This window comes from Elephantulus edwardii, unplaced genomic scaffold (assembly GCF_000299155.1).
Source record: "Elephantulus edwardii isolate Elephantulus edwardi_28Jun2011 unplaced genomic scaffold, EleEdw1.0 scaffold00151, whole genome shotgun sequence".
Lineage (NCBI taxonomy): Eukaryota > Metazoa > Chordata > Mammalia > Macroscelidea > Macroscelididae > Elephantulus > Elephantulus edwardii.
In genome coordinates this window covers 2,218,072-2,239,750 of record NW_006399901.1, presented here as the reverse complement: position 1 = coordinate 2,239,750, position 21,679 = coordinate 2,218,072, and the positions used below count along the sequence as shown (strand labels likewise).

At 46.2% G+C, this 21,679-nt stretch overlaps 1 protein-coding gene and 1 pseudogene across 1 annotated transcript in view; both read right to left on the bottom strand.

Moving 5' to 3' along the window:
- Window positions 1-14,482, bottom strand: part of LIMK2 (LIM domain kinase 2) — a 102,847-nt gene extending 88,365 nt beyond the window's left edge. Inside the window, exon 1 of the mRNA XM_006894801.1 lies at window positions 14,449-14,482. Coding sequence (XP_006894863.1) covers window positions 14,449-14,464 — 16 coding nt within the window. The 5' untranslated portion in view covers window positions 14,465-14,482. The remainder of the gene's footprint in view (window positions 1-14,448) is intronic.
- LOC102854051 lies at window positions 3,907-4,985 on the bottom strand (annotated as a pseudogene).
- Window positions 14,483-21,679: the final 7,197 nt, after the last annotated feature.

The following is a 21,679-nucleotide window of genomic DNA, read 5'->3' as shown; positions in this document are numbered from 1 at the left end:
TGAGTACTAGCTCAGTCTTAAGATAGCTTGTAAGGTTGGTTTTTTGGGGGGTGGATTTTTTTTAATATGCAAAGGAAGGAAATCTGGCAGCCTAGTGGCAAGAAGCTGTGCTGCAATCCCAAAGGCTCATGGTTTGAGGCCACCAGCAGCTCTGTGGGAAAAGTATGGGCAATCACCTCCAATGAAATTTTACTGCCTCTGAAAACCCACTGGAGGGTTAGCTACAGATACATAAATATTACTCCTGATTCACATCTTCCTGGGTTGCTCTAGGTGAACAAAGATGAATTTTGCCTTTGATCCACTTGTAAACTTTTATGATCCTAGTGAATACACAATGAATTATTGTTGGACTATACCTTCAGATCCAACTCAGAGCTCCTCCTCCAGTGGGTTTTAAAGAGCAGTAAATTGCACAAGAAAAGTGGATTTATATAGTGTGCCTTTGGATTGACAACAAAAATCCTTCCCATTAAGCCACCAGAGCTCACTACAGACCAACTAAGCAGTAAAACAAATGCACTAAACACATTACTAGGCTGAACTGTGATGTCCCCTCATACCACATAAGAAATCAAATCCCAGGGGAGCTCTGGTGGCCTAGTGGCAAAAAACTGCACTGCAATCCCAGAGATATGTGGTTCAAATCCACCAGATGCTCTGCCAGAGAAGAAGGGGCAATCTCCTCCTGTACCAGTCAGATCTGATTTGATGGTACACACACACAAAATAATAAAATAAAAAATAAAAATAAAAATAATCAAATCCCATGAGGTGTTTGGCTGTGTATAATAAGCAGCTTCAGCGGCTATATTTTTCCCTTCCGCTGCTGTTGTAAATATTATCTATGATGCAACTTTCATCAGTTCAACTTTTTAATGGTGTAAAACTTATTAGCAGCAATTACAATAATTGGCTGCGCAATTCTACCCTTAATCAATGAAATTTTTTTTCCATTCAATTTAACCCTTTTGGCTCCTTCCACTCACTCCTGGTAATTTCTAACAAATTTTGGTCTTGCCATATATATATATGTGTTTTCCTGTCTTGTTATATAATCATACAACATTCGAAGTCATACAATATTCGTCCTTTTCGCAACTGGCCTATTTTACTTAGCATAGTATCTTCAAGCTCTGTTCATACCACAGCTTGCATAAATCTTCATTTCTCCTACCAGCTGGGTAATATTCCATCACATGTGGGTATCCCATTTTGTTTATTAACTCATCTGTTAGTGAGCATTTAGACTCTTTCCATTTTTGGACTATTGTGAGCAGGGCTGGAGTGAACACCAATGTGCAAGTCTCAGTATTCAAGTTGTCTGCAGTGGAACCGCTGCTGGGCACACAGTAGTTCTGATTCTCACACTGATTGCTTTGGTTTTCTTGGGGGTTTTAGCAACTACCACACTGTTTTCTACAGCATAAGGTTCTTATTTCCCCACATTGTGAAATAAAAATGGACTTAGGGAAGGAGAACCAAAGATTCCAATCTCTCCCACACATTTGCTAATTTCTGATGAGTTCTGTTGTTTTAACCTTAGCCAACTGTCGAACTGGATCCAATTAGCAGAGGAGACTGTCCTTCTTTCTCCAGTGGAACATCTGGTGTATTTGAACTGCATACCTTCGGGATTGCAACCACAACTTCTTGCCACTAGGCTACCAGAGCTCCCTTACTCTTAGCCATTTTAGAGGGAGTGAAATAGCATCTCATTGTGGTTTTGGTTTGCATCTCTCTGACAGAGCTGATATGAGTGGATCATCAATGTGGATATCAAAGGCCTATGGATATCAAAGGGTATGGTTGACTGCGGATGGCTAAGGACCCAGAGCACATTTTTGTGACTATTTGAAACTTTTTGCCTAGTTGATAATTAAGTTATTTGTCCTTTTCCTGTAAATTTGTCAAAGTTTCACATACATTTGTTCATTAAGATTCTTACTGAATTGTATGGTTTCCAAATATATCCTCCCAGCTGGTAGTTTCTCTTTTCACTTTTAGTAACAATATTTTAATGGATAAATGTTTTAAATAATTTACTGTGTCTTTTTTCTGTCTGTGCTTTTTATATTAGATAATCCACCATCAAAAGCTAGACTTGACAGTATTACCCCTGCTTGTTCTTCTAATAACTATACGGTTTTAGTTTTTTAATCCATTTTAAAGAAGGTTTCTTATCTGATGTGAGGCATTGGTTTCATTTATTTTTCTGCATTTGGAAATCTAACTTCCCCAGCATCACTTGTAGAAGAGAATCATTCCCCATTAAGCAGACTTAGCATTCCTGTCAAATACCAGTTGATTATAGGTGTACGGGCCTAGTCTCAGTCATTCTCTTCTTCCCAATGGACTATACAGCTTTTGTTATCTCAGTATTAGGCTTAATGTAGCAGTATAGTATGTTTAAAATCAGGAAGTATGAGTTCTCCTATTTTGTTCTCTTTTAACAAACTTTCACCTATTTGAGACATCTTGATGTGATTTTTTTTCTTTCATAGAAAAAAAATAGTCTTTATTTAAGTAACATTAAAATGCCAATAATAAGAGTTGTCTAAAATTTGACAATTACAGGGACTGGTGAGCATTAAGCTAAGTGAACTAACTCAGTCCCGTAAGGACAAATACTGTATAAGACCATTATTGTAGAAATAGATAACTACAAAAATGTGCATGAGGAGTAAAGAGGGGGAGGGAGCACACAGGGGTGAGGATGGTTGGGGGGTTAATCATGGAGTCACACAATTTGATGGGTGGAGGAAGAGGTGTGTTAAGGAAATGGGAAAGATCCGGTGTGAAAGAGAAAGTATACAAACTTTTTAAGTATTGCTGTTGTTGTTAATGTGCCATTGAGTCGCTTGTGACTCATAGCAAGAGCCCTACACGCCTTCTATCCTGTGCCAACCTCGCCATCTCAAACACACTCATTCCCACCACTCCAATCACAGAATCAATCCATCAAGAGTCTTCCTCTTCTGTGCTGTCCCTCCACTCTCCCAAACATGATGTCCCTCTCCAAGGATCAGTCCCTCCATGCAACATGCCCAAAGTATGTCAGATAAAGCTTCAGAATCCTTGACTCCAAGGAGCATTCTGGCTTTACCCTCTCAGGACAAACCTGTTTGTTCTCCTAGCAGTCATGGTATATTCAACACTCTTCTCCAGTACCACAGCTCAAAGGCATCAATTCTCTTTCTTTCATCCCTATTCACTGTCCAACTCTCCAATGCATAGCACATAATTGTGAAGACTATGGCCTGGATCAGGTGCACCTTAGTCTCCAGCCTGACGTTGCTCTTCAGTACTCTTGAGAGGTCCCTGACAGCTGCCTTTCCCAATGCAATTTGTCTCTTGATTTCCTGGCTGCTGTTACCAAGAGCATTGACTGTGGAACCAAGTAAACTAAAACTGTTAACTATCTCAAGCTCTTCACCGTCCATACTGTAAGTATACCACTATAAAATAAAAAAAAAAAACCAACACCACACCAAAAACCTTGATAATTACAATGTCCCCAAACTTAAAAGACTTTTTTTTTCCTTTAGACATAAGGAATTAATGGAGGTAGGGAAGACTGAGGCAGGCCCAGCCAAGGTATTTGGTTCCTGGCGGCAGGTCCAGTTACAGCAAAAAAACCCCACCAATCAAACCAGGGAAATGAAGGTGTGGGCAGACAGCAGATTTGGTCCTGAACTTGGGAGATAGGAAAGTGATGCTCCTTGAGCCTCAGGAATGGAGAGCAACAGAAAGAAAGCCATGTCTGAGGGGGGCCCTAAGGAGCCAGAGGGGGAAAGGGAAGCAGCTCCCCCCCCCTCAGTGCTGAGCAAAAGGAACTTGGCTCAGTCTCCTGCCTGCATCCATCCATGACGCAGACAGGGGTGGGTCTTGAATCTCTGGCCCCTTTTAAAGGCCCTGCAGTCCCTCCTGGTTGAGTTTCTGGAAAAACCTTTTGCCAAACTCATAAGCGCTGATCATGATGGCACAGGAGGGGGCGGCCTTGATGATCCTTGGGAGGAAGCCCGCAAACAGTCCCTTGTCCCTGATTCGGTCGGATCCTCCGCGGCAGCACCCAGGTAGAGTCCACACGTGGAGGCCTCACTCTCACGGCCTCCACTGCTCCCAGCTGGACCTGGCGCTGAGTCTTCACCCCATCGAAAGGCAGAGTCAGGATGGCTGCCGCCGTCCCTGAGATGCCGCCAGCTATGAAGCTGATGGCCGCAGATGTCTGGTTCTTCAGCCTGGACCCACTTAGCCAGCTCGACACCAGCTCATAGTTGAACCAATATAGAGCTGAGAAAGGCACATCCTGAAGGGCAGTGGGCCCCCAGCCCAGCCACAGAGAGCGCCAGCCTCCCTGAGCCACTAAAGCCTGAATAGAGGCCCTCAGCTCCAGGTACGACACATGCTGAGCCTGCAGCTTCGTCCACACCAGCTCAAGGGGGCTGATCACAGTCACTGTGCCCATTCGGGCCAGAGCACCAGCCACCATGGGTGCATAGAGGTCAGAGGTCAAGTTTCGCCCACACAAGAAGGTCTTGAGTTGGTCATAGGTGGTGAAGTAAATGGCGGTGGCCGGCAGTCATCACCAGGGTGGCTGGGAGACCACTCCAGAGGGTCCTGGTGCCCTCATGCCTCACAATCTTTACAAGGGCATCCATGGTCTCAGTGAAGTGGGTGGGATCCTGAAACCAGGTGGCACCGCGGGCCCCCTTTGGGCACAGGTACACTGGCTCCAGGACTCCACTGCAGTACAGGAGGCACTTCCCAGCAGTTGGAGAGGGGACGGCAGTTTGGTGTAGGAGATGCTCCACTGTCTAGAGGGAGATGTTGGTTCACGGGTTCCTAAGGGACGCTGGGACTGCAGGCAGATGCACCTTCACCACGTCCAGGGGTGTCATAAAGAGAGAGGTGACTGTCGCCCCAGTGCCTGAAGCCACCATCTGCTGGAGGAGGCGAATGCCCCCGGGGTCTTGGTTAGTCATCTTGAAGTTTCGATGCATGCAGCACATGGTTACCCGGCTGCTCAAAGATACAGACACCCAGACCACCTCCCTCCCTCCAGGCCCCGGCGACAGGATGGACACCTCGTGTGGACAAGTGAGGCCGGGCAGTGAGGGAAACGTGTCAACAAAGATGATGGTGGCCCTTCTCCACACTGGCCCCTAGGCAGAAGGGCCAGGCCCGGAGCCCGAGCAGGAAGGGCTAGCTCTCTGCCCTAAACAGGCAGGGGGCTCGGCTGGAAAGGGAGGAAGTAGGAACCAGGCACAGGGGAACTTCACGCAGGGGCACCTGATTCTAGGACGGATCCACGGCCGCAGCTCTGACCCACACGTTCGCCTCCCAAACTTAAAAGATTTTAAAAAAATAAAAGAAAAAGATTTGAAAGCAAATCTTTGGTCAGCTGGCTCTTTAATCTTCAACATCTTTATTAGTTTTTCTGACCTTTTCTCTAGAACTTGTATAGTTTTTAGGAATGTTTATTATCTGTAGTCTTTTTCATTCAGTCTCTCGAATCCCTTTCATAAACCAGCATTTTGGGAGCAAAAGCCTTAAAGAACAAAAGGAGAAGATGTGTGTTGTCTACATTCCAACCATCTGGGTCAGGAATCTGATTGGCGGCATAGGAAAGTTTATCTTTGCGTTCCAAAAGTAGAGAAACAACCTTTGGAAAATCAAATAGCCCATCCATCATCTATAGCAGTTCTGTTGACACAGGTGGCCTCATGTTCCTTGAGCTTTTTACACAGGACCACATGACAAACATCGTATTTGCAGCTAGCCATCTTTTTAGTCATCTCTGGATGCATCTTTCCGCATGACGTTTGGTCGGTATCCTGTGGTTTGGGTCTAAAGGACATATTGCTGAGTCTTCTGGTGTCATGAGACCTTATTCTTAAGCAGAGTCTTAAGACTTGAAGGGATGTGCCACTTAAGGAGGTAAAAATAAATCTATAAAATGACTGGTATTATGCATTTTTTAGAAGAAAAACAGATTTAGGGAAGGAAAATCCAGTTATCCAACCATCAAAAAAAGCTAGTTTAAAGCCAGTCCAAGAGGAACTAAAGCCCATTGTCTGAGACTTCTGGGCCAGTTCCATTTATTACCCCAAGAAGCCTCAGAAAAGTTGAGACATGTTCGAGACCACACAGACACTCCGTGGAAGGGAATGCTCTGGTAACACAGCTCAAAGCCCATGTTTTCCCCACAACACACCCGTATTCACGTTAAACATGATCTAAGAGCCAGGTCCTCCTCAGGCTTTAAAGTGGCAAGAAATGCCCAAGCACTGAGCTCATGTGACCACAGCATATCCTGAACCAACATGCACAGGTCCTACCCTTTCATTTGAGAAAAATCTCTTGATGCTTCTTCTCATGTTCCACCAGACAATGAGAACCAGGAACAAAACCCCAGAGCAGCAGAAAAACAAACCAGTACGGTAACCACTGCGTCCCCTGGGAACTGATGGGTCAGGTGTATAAATCTGGAACAAAGCAGGAAGCAGAGGAGCAGGGCAGCAGCTGCTGGGGAACTGCCAAGAAAGGAGGGACATTTTAATGAAATGACTACCAACAAGACTGACACAATGATTGCCAAATATTACCAAAGGGAGTGTCTCTGGGAACAAAAAAGAAATCATAAACTAGAGCTTATAAATGTTGGGTTTTAGATTATTTTCTTTAAAAGTCAGGGAACAAATGATTCTTTAGCTCTAACGGACAGGCAGGACACCAGAACAGGAGCCTCTCTCTCACTTTTCAGCGGAAAGTGTACACTAGCATCTCAGAAAGTTTCATCCTCACTCTTGGGCTCTTGTGCCCTTTCTAGTTTTGTTTAGTAGAGAAAATATGGTGTGAGGAGCAAGTACAAGAATTGCAGTTTGTGCACACCCATGTTTACTGCTGCATTGTTCACAACAGTAAAGAGATGGAAACAACCCAAGTGCCCATCAACAATCAAATGGATAGAGAAGCTGTGATATATTCATACTACGCAGCACTGAAAAACAAGGAACTCATAAAATATACAAAATGGGTGACCCCGGAGGATGTTATGCTGAAGTATCTCAGTCACAAAAGGACAAATACTGCATAAAGCCACTGTTATAGAACAGGACTGACATTGGGGTTAGGGAAACTAAGAAAAGATGGGATGAAATTGTAAACTGCATTGAAATAGATGAGGGAAAGAACTGTTTAATAAGGAATATGATTAGGTATTATTTGCATGACAACAGTCTAGAATAAGAGCTGCATGGTAAAGTGGACTGGGGGTAGAAAACCGCAACAATGTAAGAACTTTTTTTCAAAGAGAAAAGTGAACAGGTGGGGTGGGTAAGGAGGAAAATGTGCAACAATGAATGAATGGAAATTTAAATTCCCTATAAACTTTCATTAAAATCTCAAAATAATTTTTAAAAAAAAAGAACTGCAGTTGGAGCTGGGTTTGAACTCTGGCTCTGTCAGTATGCCTCTGTATCCTTGGGCAGTTTGGCCTCTTTGAGTGTATCTTCCTAATCTTCAAAAGGATGATAATACCACCTGCTTTACAGGATTATCAAAAGGATTAAGAAGAATGATATAATGGGTGTGACAACACCTCTTCTAGTGTCAGGTACTTACCTGACAACTACTTAGTGCATGGCTTTCTTGTCCTTATTTCTGATGTATTAGGTGGCTGGATAGGGGGAAAAAGTTGAGCTCTGGTGGCTTAGTGGTAAGGAATTGCATTGCCAAGCCAAAGGCACAAGGTTTGAATCCACCAGTTGCTCCGCAGGAGAAAGATAGGCAGTCTCCTCCTGTGCAATTTACAACCCCTGAAAACCCACTAGAGGGTCAGCTATGAGCTGACTAGACAGTCTACACTAACATCATCTGAAGGGAACATTTTCACTACAACACTGGCAAAGGTTTTCTATATACTCAAACTTCTTTATGCACCCATGTGTACAGACTGAGTTAGGTACTGCTAGGGCCCTGGTGAGAGCATTCACGTGATCTGAGGGACAAGGTACAAAGATGATACCCATCAGAGAGGGACAAGCAAGGTGCCGGGGGTATCAGGCATAGGATACATGGGCCAGATGACTCCTGTGGCACACGGGTCACCAAGGTTCTTACTTCCAAATACTTTTACTTAGCTGTGAATGAGTAGGCATTTTCTTATCTAGGGCAAGGCGTGCAAGGAATCTCTTTATCAGAGTTAACCAATGCATACATCCCCTTATGGCAGTTCTCTGCCACTTTTGTTAACATAGGAAAAAAAAAACCAACAAAACTATGTTGAGACTATTTAATGTGCCAGGCAATGTCCTGAGTACTATCCAAGGACAAATGAATGAACTTCATACCAAGATCCCATGATCTCCTCACTGGAGGACTGTTGCTCCTCCCATTTTATTAAAGACAACGAAGAATTCAGCTAATGTGTTAAGAGCTGGGACTACAGCCTGGACCAAAGCCTGTATTCTTAGCTTTTCTTTCTTGGAAAAATAAACTCCAGGCAGAAACATCTGACAAAACAGAACGCCAGAGGGATGCTTATGAAATATCTTAATTCAAACAGTTTACTGTAGTCTAGAAGTGAACTAATTTTTGCTAAATATAAAGGAAAGGTGGAAAATAAGATTTTTTTCAAAAGATCCACAGCTCATCAATCAATTCTGATAGTAACCCTCTTTTGAGTTTTGGAGGTCGTAATTCTTAACAGGAGCAGATGGCCTCACCTTTCTCTTGGATTTGAACTGCCAACCTTTTGGTTAGCAGCCCAAAACTTAACCCACTATAAGAGTTGTTGTTAGGTGTCATCGAATTGGAATGACTCATAGCTGTAAATCGCTTGGAAGGAGACTGCTCATCTTTCTCCAGTTGAGCAGCTGGTGGATTCGAACTGTGTGCCTTTGGGTTAGCAGCACAACTATTTACCATTGGATCACCAGAGCTCCCTCACTAAATAAACCTGCAAGAAACTGCCACAGCTCCAGCCCCTGTTACTGCATATCCACCTCTTCCTAGCAGTGCTGCCAAGCCCTGGTCCCCGCCTTAAGCACTGGAGTGAGTCCTGGCTAGGAGTCAGCTCAGCATCTAGCAGATGAGAAACCCCACACTGGATGGAAGAAAGCCAAACACAGCTCCTTAAACATGATGACTTTCCATCTAGCTTTGAAACCTTGTGATCTGCTTATATTCTACCCCTCTCGCTTCATTAACCTTCAACTTCACCTTTCTCATCACATGCATCTCCCACTGGTCACCATTCACCATTCCTACCATCCACAGCCCAGTCTCGGGCTCAGTGCATACACTTCTACCTCCAGATGGGTGCCCTGTCTCACCTTTGTCTAGTCCATTCTACACCCCACGGGCTGATAATAATCTTGAAACAATATGCCCACAACATGAATCTTCCTGCCTTTAAACACTACTGGTTTATACTTCGGACCAGAGAATTCCATGATCCTCAGCTTGGCAGCAACAGTTCTCCACTAGCTGGTTTCTCTCACCTCTAGCCTTACCTAAGACACTCCCTACCTTCACCTCCCACTGTGTAGCTCTACTACACGTAAAAATTGACCATCCCGTAGTGCTGTTGTTGTTATGTGTCATCAAATCGCCTGCGACCCATAGCAACCCTGTGTACAGCAGCTCTGAAGTCTGCCCTTTCCTGAGCCAGTCTCACTGACTCTGACACCCCTCCCTCTTGCCCTAATTACTATTATCAATACATCTCATCTGGGGTCTTCCTCTCCTGCGCTGTCCCTCCACCCTTCCAAGCACGTTGTCCTTCTCCAAAGACCAGTCCCTCCTGGCCACACATGCCCACAGTATGTGAGAAATAGCCTTAGCCTCCCAAAGAGAAACTTGGTTTCACCCTCTCCAAGACAGACTCATTTGTTTTCTTGGTGGTCCGTGGTATGTTCAAGATTCTTCTCCAACACCATAACTCAAAGGCATCGATTCTTCTTCTGTCATCCTTAGTCATTAACCAGCTCTCTGATGCAAGTTACTGCGAAAACCATGGCCTGGATTAGGCGTACCTTAGTCTCTAGACTGACATTGTTGATAAGATTCTGAAATTTGCCTACTTTTGTATCCTACTCTTCATTTCCTCCCTACCAGGATATCAACCCCTTTCCCTCCCCCACCCCAACTCTATTTAAGACTCCTGCACAAAGCACTCCCTAATCAAAGCTGATAGCCACTTCAGACTCCTTGCCATTGTTCAAACAAGTCAAGCCCCCTCCCCTCGCCACCCCCCCTCCCAGCTCAAGGCCTCTGCTGATTCTTTTTTCATTCTATCTGGAATGTTCCTCCCCCTGGATAGTCACATGGCTCACTTCATTTCTCTGCAGACTTGCTTCATTTCTCTGCAGAGACGTGTCACTTATCAGAGAGGCTCCCCTTATCTCCTCACTCTTCCTACGCTACCAGTCTCCATCTGCGTGGAAACCAAAACCAAAACTTTTGCCATCCAGCTGATCCTGACCCATGGAGACTCCACAGTTTTCTGGGTTATGATCAGATTTCGAGGCCTTTCTTCCATGAGACTGCTGGCTGAGTTCAAAAGCACCAGCCTTTAGGTTAATAAAAGAGCAAACTGTTAGCACCTCCTAGAGGCCTTGCTATCCTCTTATTCTACTTTATTTCTCTTCAAAGCATTGATATATGCTATTCATTCATACACCTCTCCCCAGCAGAACACACATTCCATTAAGGAAGGAGTTGGGTCTCTTTTGTTCCCTGCTGGAATACCCAGAATCTAGCAGTGTTTGGCTCACAGAAGTAACTTTATATATTTGTGGAATGAATGTATGCACTTCTCCCCCTCATTTTTGAAATTCCATAGTACTAGCACATACACATATTACACACATTATTTTTTAAAAAAATAGTTCTTCTTGATTTGCTCTTGTAAGGCCTGTATGTGATAACACTACAAATATTTTTTTCCTTAATGACTCTAACTAGACAATGCGTTTCTCAAAGGCTCAAACGATACTTGAAACATTTTCATCACCACTGGCCCAATTTGCAGCTCCATGATAAATAGAGAAGAGATTGAGGTTGTTAACAGTTACAGCTTGCTTGGCTCCACAATCAAGTCTTGGTGAATCACACTGGGAAAATCTGCTGTCAGGGACCTCTCCAGAATACTGAGCAGCAATTATGTCGGTCTGGAGACTAAGATGCATCTGATCTAGGCCATGGTCTTCATAGTTGCTTGCTATGCATCAGAGAGCTGGATAATGACTTAGGATGATGGAAGAAGACTGATGTCTGTGAGTTGTGGTGTTGGAAAAGAGTCTTGAACACACCACGGACTGCCAAGAAAGAGAACAGGTCTGTTTGGGAAAGGGTGAAATCAAGTTTCTCCTCGGAGGCTAGGATTTTGAAGCTCTGTCTCACATAAGTTGGGCATGTGGCCTGGAGGGACAGGTCCTTGGAGAAGGATATCATGCTCAGAAAGGTGGAGGGACAGTGCAGGAGAGGAAGACCCCAGGTGAGATGGATTGATAACAGTAACTAGAACAATGGGGGTAGGTGTGTCGGAGTCAGTGAGACTGGCTCAGGACAGGGCAGTCTTCAGAGCTGTTGTACCTAGAGTCACTACGAGTTCCAGGCGACTCAACAGCACATAACAACAACAACAACATAAATATGTATTAAGGATTTACTGTATGCCAGGCTCTATATATGACAAACATTCTAGAACATTAGAAAGAACACTGAAGATGACCGAGGTTTGTCCTCATTCTATTATTAATCAAGTGACTCTGGACAAGTCAGTTATCCTCTTTGGACCTCATTTTCTTCATAAGTGAGGAAACTACACATACACCCTCCCCCAAAAGTCTATGCTCTAGCATTTTTTAAAATTTATGAGGTAAAACTTGCCCCAGCCCAGTGTCTTAGATATCACAGAGGCCCTTAGTAAATATTTGATTTCTTTGTTGCTGATTCTCCTGTTACACAAGAGGAATCTGAGTTGTCACAGAACAGTTGGAGCAGAACCAGTAAAAGTTTAAGCTTCACTTCCTTCTGTGACTCCTCAGACAATCTCACTCTGGTGGTTGTGGCGTGTCAAAGACTTGAAACTAGAATCAATAAACTTGGATCACTATCACTTAGTGATGAGAACAAGCCATTTCTGGGCGTTAGTTTCCTTGTTCATTAAAAAAAAAAAAAGCTCCACTGGCCTTTTCTTAACTCTTCAAAGGCAATGTGCCTTAGGACCATTTTAAGTCATTCTCTGGGCCTGGAATGTTCTTTGCCAGAACTAACTTCTACTTATGCTCAGAAATCAGCATAAAGTTGTCTTAGAATTCTCATCTCTGGTGTACTCCATGGCATTTATCTCTATTAATTATACATTTCTAGGGACATAGGGAACTCTGGTAACCTAGTGGTGAGGAGCTGTACTGCAAACCTAAAGATGCAAGGTTCAAACTGACCAGCTGCTCCCAGGAAGGAAGATGGGCAGTCTCCTCCCATGCTATTTACTGAAAACCCACTGCAGGGTCAGCTATGAGTTAGATCCAACTCGATGGTACATAACAACAACTAGGATCATAAACACTACTTGTTCTTCTTGTTGTATTGTGCTGTCAAGTAGCCTTCAACCCATAACAACTCTATGTACAACAGCTCTGAAGCTTGCCTTGTCCTGAGCCAATCTCACTGACTCCAACACATCTACCCCCTTTGCCCTCGTTACTGTATCAATCCATCTCATCTGGGGTCTTCCTCTCCTGTGCTGTCCCTCCACCCTTCTGAGCATGTCATTCTCCAAGGACCTCATTCTTCTTGGCCATGTGCCCAAAGTATGTGAGACTGAGCTTCAAAATCCTAGCCTCCAAGGAGAAACTTGGATTCACCCTCTCCAAGACAGATCTATTTGTTTTCTTGGCATCCCATGGTATGTTCAAGACTTTTCCAGCACCACAACTCAAAGGCATCAATTCTATCATCCTAAGTCATTGCCCAGCTCTCTGATGCAAAACAAGTAACTGTGAAGATCTGGTTTTTTAAATCTGTTTTATTCACATAGATACAGAAAAAATAGCTACCCAACAAAATCATGAATAAATAGACCAGTGAATAAAATAATGAGTATGTGTGAGCTGCCAGCCTACTGGCTCCAGATAAGGAAGGGGTTAGTCTTCAGGTTAACCATTTCCTCTCTAGAAAGTTTCCTCTAACTCAGGGAAAATCCCAAACACACTACAGACCTCTCCCCCCAAAGATCTTTTGCAAGTTTCTTCAAGTTTTTCCAAGTTTCTCAAGACAGGGAACTTGGAAGTGAGAAAAAAAAAATAATCCACTAGCAATCTTCTCAGATAAAGAACTCTAAGAAGACCAAAAAAGCCCCATGTAACAAACAAACAAAAAAACCCAATCCACTAAAACCCAAAAAAGAAAACACCACAAAAGAGGAAGGTGCAGTGTGCATTCCTATCTCTAGGTCTCCTTCTTTAAGGAGTCTATTATTCCAAGTGAGGAGGAAAATCCTTAGCTCCCACGGTGAGGAAATGACCCAGCAGTGGCCTTGGTCATTGCATTCAGGATGGGGGGAAGTGACTGTCCCCAGGCTGGAAGTCAGGAAGAGGGGGGAGAGAGGTCCTAGAAAGCATTTCAACCTTGATTCCCTCCTGTCACTTCTTGAAAGAATGCTTCTGCACACTGACCCTTCTGCACACTGACCCTTGGGGACCCAGAGGTTGGGCCAGCCACGCAGGTGGCTAGGAAACAGAGGTGACAGAAGGTTCCTGGTTCTGGGGAGCCGGCGGGGAGGGCAGGAAGCTGCAAGGGGGGCAGTGTGAGGTGACTGGGAGGGACCTACCCCCTGCAGCTGCCCTTCAACTGTGACGACTCCCCCTTCTGCAAAGAGGACAAGGGAGGAGTGAGGGTCCCAGAATCTCAGGAACCCATCAGCCCCACCTCAACTAGGGATCTTCGAGGTCCTGGAAGACTGAGACATTCTCTCCCAAACTTCATTGGGGAACCTCAAGGGATGCCACGCTCCTGTAAAGGACCCCAAAACTCAGGCACCCAGGAATCTGCTAGAAGTCATGGATGGGCCATAGGAAAGTCACCTTCTCTTCCCTTCTCTGCAGGACCAGGAGAAAGAGATGCACTTTCTATTTCTCAGCATGAGCTCGAACTCTGCATATCCCGCAGGCGTCCCACCTCCGGGGGAACCCAGGCCCCTCAACTTCCGCGGAGAGGGAGAGATGAACTCCTGGCAGCGACAGCACCCCTTCCTAGAACCGCGGGAAGGCCCCTCCGAGCGCGTGCCCCAGGACGCTGCGACCCCCGAACTCCGCGAGGTCCCCCTTCAGTGCCCATCTCGCGGGCTCCCTGCAGCACGAAAGCCCTGCACCGGCTCCCCCTCTGCCTAAGCCTGGATCTGGAAATAACGGCGAGCCCGGGGCGGCCCTTCCTTACCAGCCTGCGTGGCCATGGTCCCGGGGGCGCCGAGGGAGGACGTAGAAGATCGGGAGCGGCAGCCGCTCCCCTCGCTTCCCGCCGTCGCCTCAGGCGAGGGAAGATCACAGCCTCGGGCGGGGATGCACCGCCTACGGAGACCCGGGAGGACCAAACCGCACCTGGTACCGGAGCCGCCCGGCGCCCCGCCCTGCTCCGCCGACGCCCTGCCCCAACCCGGGCTCCCGCTCCAGGCTCCTCCCCCTGCCCGGGGCTCCGCGCGCTCTGCGGCGCCCCCTAGCGCAAGCCCCGCGCCCCGCTCGGTCAGTGCTGCAGAGAAGCGGGATCGCGGGTAAACTGAAGATCTGTGGTTTTCGTTTCTAGGTGCCATCTAATAGAGAATTTATGTGAGGGTAAAATGTTCCCATAGGATTTTCTTGGCTGTTATCTGTGAAGCAGATCGCCAGCCTTTCCCTGCTAGACCTTTAAGGGAGTTTGAAGCGCTAACACGTTGGTTAAGTAGCTGAGCACTTAACCATAACACACCCATCTAAACAAGTCGCCTCTTTCAGTTTTGTTGTGTACGTTAAGGCAGGATCCACTCATAGATAACCCTCCAATGGGTTTTCAGAGGCAGCGAATGACATAGGAGTTGACTGTCCATCTTTCTCCTGAGGAGCGGCTCGTGGATTTGAACTTCGTGCCTTTGGATTTTGACAGCACAAATTCCTTACCCCTCCACCACCAGAGATGGGGTAAACCGAGGGCCAGAGAGAGCAAGTTCAATTGCTTCCAAAACTCACTTAGCTCATGCACGCAGAGCTAGCATAGGATTCCAGTCATCTGACTCCCCCAGCCAGAGTGCTTTCTAATAGAGTTTAGAACCAAGAAAAGCCAGGGTTACCCTCACAAGTAGCTTTGGAAGGTGGAGACTGAGTTTTCTTAAGAGCTTCCAACTCCCACAACTCATCCGGGCTGCTCCTTGGAGGCAAAGATTCTGAGGCTTCATCTGACATACTTTGGTCATGTTGTAAGGAGAGACCAGTCCTTAGAGATCATGCTTGGTAGGGTGTAGGGCAGGTCCTTAGACATCATGCTTGGTAGGGTGTAGGGCAGGCACAGGAGGGGAAGGCCCTCTAGGAGGTGGATAGATTCGGTGACTGGGGTAATCCGGATGAGTATGTGGGAGATTGGCACAGGACAGAGCAGAGTTTAGGGCTGTTGTACATAGGGTCACTATGAGTCACAAGCGACTCGACAGCTCGTAACAACAAGAGCTTCCAACTCAGAAGCCATTTCTCTGAGCCTGTATGATATAGCTGGCATTGAGTAAGATGATATGGACATGTGGTACATCCCACATTCCAGATCTTTTGGTAGGTCAGGGAGAAATGAACCCAGCACAAGGAGGTATGCATGCTTTGTTGTAAGGAGGGAAGAACTGTTAATTCTAGGCTTCTTGATGTTCAAGATAAGTCAAAGAACATAAACCAGTATAAAAGAAAAATTTTGTTTAAAAAAAGCCAAAGATCCAAATATTTAGGTGAAATCTTCTGTTTTTAAAAGTATGTTGTTATGAGCCATCGAGTAGGAATCTCATGGGTAAAGATTGTCTCTCTCCTGTGGTATATCAGTTTTTTGGGTTGGCAGCACAACTCCTTACCCGCAGACAACCAAAGCTCCTTATTAAAAATACTGATTATTACCAATGTTCATAGCAGCATTATTCACCATCACAAGAACATGGAAACAGCCAGATGTCCAACCACAGTAGAATGGATTGAGAAATTACAGTACATTCATACACTGAATACTATGCAGCATGCAGGAGCAATGATTTTGTAAATTAATACCTAACTTGGGAGGGACTGGACTCAGTCCCACAAGGACAAATATTGTATAAAACCATTACTATATAATGAGTATGAGGATCCAAGGTGGGAGAGGAGGGTGGAAGCAGATGGGTGAAAATGTGGGGTGGTGGGGTAGGGAGGAGTAATCATGAGGTTGTGCAACTTGATGGAAGGGATGAGGGAAATTGGAAGATCTGGTGTGAAAAACAATGTAATTTTGCAAATGAACTAGTATCATTAAAAAAATTTAAAAACTAAAAGACATTATAAAAGGGAGCTCTGGTGGCCTAGTGGCAAGAAGCTGCGCTGCAATCCGAAGGCACGTAGTTTGAATCCACCAGATGCTCCACTGGAGAAGGGGAGGCAATCTCCTCCTGTACCAGTCAGATCCCATTCGACAGCACACCAAAAAAAAACCCCAAAAAACCAAAACCAAAACACACACACACACACACACACACACACACACACACACACACACGAGCAAAAAATAAATAAATAAATTGGGAGAAGTGTCAAGCCAAAGTACACTTAACTCAATGTGCTCTGTGGAGGAGTTCCAGGTGGCACCAGAGGTTGTTACTCAAGTACTAAGGAAAATCTTCGTGGTTTGAGCTCACCTGGCCAGTGGAACCTCAGAAAAAAGGCCTGGCAATCTGCTTCTGCAAGGGCATGGCCTTGATAACTCTAGAGTGCAGTTCAATTCTGCCACACACAAGGTTGTTAGGAGTTGGAAGGGACTTGATGGCAATGGAGTCCCTGAGCTCCCTCTTCATTCTCTTCTGCTGGGCCTTTGGCAATAGAAACTTTCTTAGGTCAGATTCAGGTCATGGGAAAAGGGTCCAAACGCTCAGAGAAAGGAAGGCGCAGGGCCCAGGGAGATGGATTTTCACCAAGCACAAAGTTCAACCCAACTGTCTCTGGTTCTCAAAATCTCTGGAGTGATTTACTATCTGCTTGACCACCTTCTCCAAACTAGATGCTGGCCAGATGTTTCCTCCAAGGTTGGGAGGTGGCTCTGACATCCGGAGTATGCAGAACATGCTGGAGCTGCGCATGACTTCTATGCATTCTGGGGACCCCTCTTCAACAGAGGCTTTCATTTCCATGGGAGCCCCTCTTCATCTTGCACATTAAAAGTTGTATCATGTTCTCCAATTTTGCTGCCCAACTGCCTGGAAGTGTCGTCTTTGTTCTGAAAGCTTAAAATATTTTCAATATAACTTCATAAAGCTCTATTAATCTAAACTTACACTGTTCAAAACCATTAGCCACATGTGGTTATCTAGATTAAGTAGATTGAAAAATTCAGTCCCTTCATCCATTAGTAACAGTTCACATGCTCACTAGCTACAAATGGCTACAGATCTCAAACATGCCCATTTGTGCTGAAATGCCTATGGGATGTTGCATAGCTAACATCACAGCCAGACATTATGTGCCTCTAGATGATGGTGGTACAGTGGCCAAAACACTTGGCTACTAACCAAGAAAGTGAGTGGTTTAAACCCACCAACCTCTGCAGGAGAAAGACGTAAGTGGAACCTACAGATGGAAGAAACCTGAGCAATATCAATGTATGAATATGATTTAGATCTCAGCCCAAATTATAAGTCATGTAACTAGGAACTTTAGCAAGGATTACACACAAACACACACCCCCCCCCCACACCCCTTCCATTGCTATAGTCAATTCTGACTCTTGGTAACCCTCCATCCCATTTCCAAAGCTGCAAATCTCAACGGGAAGAGACTTCATCTTTCTCTAGTAGAGAAGCTGACAGATTCAAACTTCTGACCTTTCAGGTTACTCCCCAGCACCTAACCTATCATGCCAGCAAGGCTCCTTTTGACACGTATGTTTATACTCAATTCTCATTACAATTGAGTAAGGACTGACTCACGCCGAGCCATCAGCAGGTTCAGAGAATGTACACACCAAGGAGACTGCCCGTCTTTCTGCCCTGGAGCAGCTGGGGGAGCCCAACCCCCTGCCTTCAGGCTGGCAGTGCACCTCTACCCACTAGGCCACCAGGGCTCCTTGAAAATAATTTCAAGGCACGTAAAATAGTTATTTCAGTTGTTGTTGTTGTGTGCCATTAAGAACTGACCCATAATTGACCCTCTTGCATGTTTTCAGAGGCAGTAAATTACATGAGAGGCGACCGTTCTTCTCCCGGAGAGCAGCTGGTGGCTTAGAACCAAGAGCTTTTGGGATTGCAGTGAAGCTTCTTTCTACGTGGTTTTTAAAGTCCTTGAGATTCCTATTCAAATACTCACAGAAGACAAAAGATTGGAATTTACTTCAGAATATCCAGGAAAAGGGACAGCATTGGGGGTGGGGGTGGTAAACCTGGGTGTGAACTGGTGGTTACTGAGCCTGAGTACATGGCTGTGGAGTGCACACCATTAGACTTCCATGCTACTGTTTCCAAAACTGACTGGCTTCTGAGTTCTGTGATGCCTATCTTCCTGTGCATTGCCCCCGCCCCCCATACCTTGATTCTGTTAGGTCAAAGTCCAAGATGGAAACAAATACTCCTTTCAGAAAGATATCTCATGGCTCTGGCATTGAGAAGACCAAGGTTGAGGGAGGTTTACAGCCCGACCAACGACCAACACCTTCCATCTTGCACCTGCTCTGAGGAACCTCCCTGAGGGACATGCCCCTGCTTTAAAGAAATGGCTTGGCTGGCCTCCACCTGGCCTAGCACTGAACCCGAGGAGACGCTGCCTCTGTGCAACCTACTACTGCCCTCCAGGCTCTGATCAGCCCCATGCTAAGCTCAATCATGGAAGCCTGTCACTTGAAAGTTTAGGAATTTCATGATCTCGGGCTACTTGTGAGGCCACATCTTAACCAGGCTTTGAACTGGTTCTAACCAGCTGGTTCAGTCATGGCCGACAGTGTGAAACCCGAAAACATTCAAACTTTTAAGACTGGGGTGATCCGAATGCTAACCAGAACAGGAAAAACAGCAGGTGGAAGCCCTGCAATCGGAGACTCAGAAAACTAAGACTGTTGCCAGAACCATGAAAATACACACGCTCCAAGCATGCTGCTGGTTACCATAGGTTAAAAGGAGCATCACTGTTTCCCATTCAGTGCTATCAAGAGTTCTGGTTGCATTACCACATACACGCTACCCTTTCCTCAAGTTCCTAGCAGAGCTTCAAACTGGATTTTTCTCTGTTCAGGTTCACCTGCATTTAAAGACTTCAGGTCTGTTCTGGTGTTACTCTATTAGCTGCTGCTGATCCAGGCTGAACTGGTTTGCAGACCCGCCCCTTGGGGCCACGCTTGTATAAAGCCAGGCGTCCAGCCATGGCGGTCTTTCCTCCCCCACAGCTGCCAGAGACTCCCATCCCCACGCAGCATTACAAAGTCCCCCAGGTATGTGCTCCAGGCCACCATAACCCCCCCGCCCCCAGCCCCCCAAGATAGGTAAGAAGTTCACAGCTCACTGTAATAGAAAACCATTTGTTTAATTCTAAATCAAACCACTTTCACAATAGTGAAAATTAGTAACCGGTCGAGGAGTGCCACCATGTCTAGTGCCATCACTAGTTGGGATGGTGGGACACAAGGGTGACGAGCGGTGGGGTGGGGAAGAAACTATGAATACAGAACACATGTATATGAATGGGAAGAGACCGTAGCAGGTGAGATGGAGAGCCTGCTGTGCTGGGGGAAAGGGGTCCCCCTTGGGGCTGGAACAGCAGTCCCAAGGCAGTTCTGCTGCCCTAGCTCCTGGCGGAGAGTGAGTGAGGACTTCGAAGGTTCAAATTCAGAGTGCTGGCTTTGCTAACAGGTTCCTGGGTGTCTCTGCTAGTGGAGCTCTGCCGGCTCCCTCCTTTCAATAAAGAGTACAAAGGACCCCCCCCCCCCTTCCTACCTACAACTCACCTTTCTTCTTGAAACTCATTTCTGCTGGGTTCTTTTGACTCAAGTCCTCTCTCCTACCAGCAGGTGGAACCACTGTAGAGAGGGACCCTACCAGTCCTCTCTGCAACAAAGAATTCCTCCGAATCCAGAGCTTTTAAGTTTTTAAGTACGACAATGCTTAAAACCCTCAGGCACACAGTAGATCTGGCAGCTTATCCCTACAAATCGATTCAGCAATCGACCCATCTACTCAATACTTATATTTCATCTGTTTAAACACTGAACTCTGGTGTTGATGGACATATGGGGGGAAGGGAAAAGGGGCTGCAGGAGGGAGATGAGGGCTTGGTTTCCTCACTGTGTGGGGCCATCCTGGGGAAAAGCACTGAGTGGTGGCTACTGCTGAAGGTGGGGCAGGAACAGCAGAGCTGAAAAAGCACGAGGCCCCACTGGGTCATCCCCTCACCCTTGGGGACTCCAGGAAGAGGCTGGGTTTTCAGGAGGCGACCTGACAGGCAGAGTAAGAGTTGTTCTACAGGTGATGGGTCTTCCTGGTCAGGCACATGCCTTCAGTTGGCTAGAAGGAAGCAGCTTGTAAAACTGAAGCAAAGGCAGGCTAAGGAAGAACAATTTTCTTTGGACTCTGAGTGAAGGGAAACCACATATTGTCAGACTGCCCAGACCCCACTGTCTGGCTTGGGCAGTTGCCAGGCTGCCTGTTTTGGGGACAGATGCTTCCAGGTGGGGAATCGATCAAGCTGTTAAAAACTCAAGCTCAGGTTCTGAGCTCCTGGCAGCTCTCCCTGTCCCCGCACCATCATGAAGGACTTCTGAGGAGTGTGGTCTTCAACATGCAGCTGGGACGACGTGACAAAGCCCCGGCTTCCTGTGGGTGGGTGCTGGGAGAGGAGGTCTCAGCTGCTCCCGTGTCAGTCCCCCAGATCTGCTACTGCCTCCAATCGGCTGCATCCAGAGCCGTGAGCCTCTGCCTCAGCCATGCCCAAGCTGTGTGTCTGCTGGCAGAGAGGCAGGTGTGCCGAGTTCGGAGTCAAAGGTGGTGGACATCTGTGAATGAAGCCACGGGCTTCACAGGGATAATCTGTATCAGGAAACCTGGAGGCCATTCAAGGCCCTTTCTGGGGCCAAAGACTCTGAACAAGGCTCATAGGCAGCAAGAGGTCTCTGGTGAATTCCTCAAGTGATGGGACAAACTGCAGGGTAAGCTTCTACAATTAGGATGTTTATGGGATAGCTCTGCTGAGGAGGAGGAGGGGGAGGAACGAAGAGGGCAGAGCAGCATGGGGATGTGCAAGGGGAACCTCTCTGCATGGGGACCCCTGCTGGCTCCAGAGGCCACTTACCAAGGGGTATTTAAAGCAATGAAAGCGAGTTTCTGTAAATACCATATGGCGCATCCCTTTGTGTGTGTGATGTGAGAGACGGAGATGAGATTATGCTCTGATAGTTTGTCTTTTTGCTGTTTTCTTCCGGAGTCAGGGCCTGCTGGGCTGGC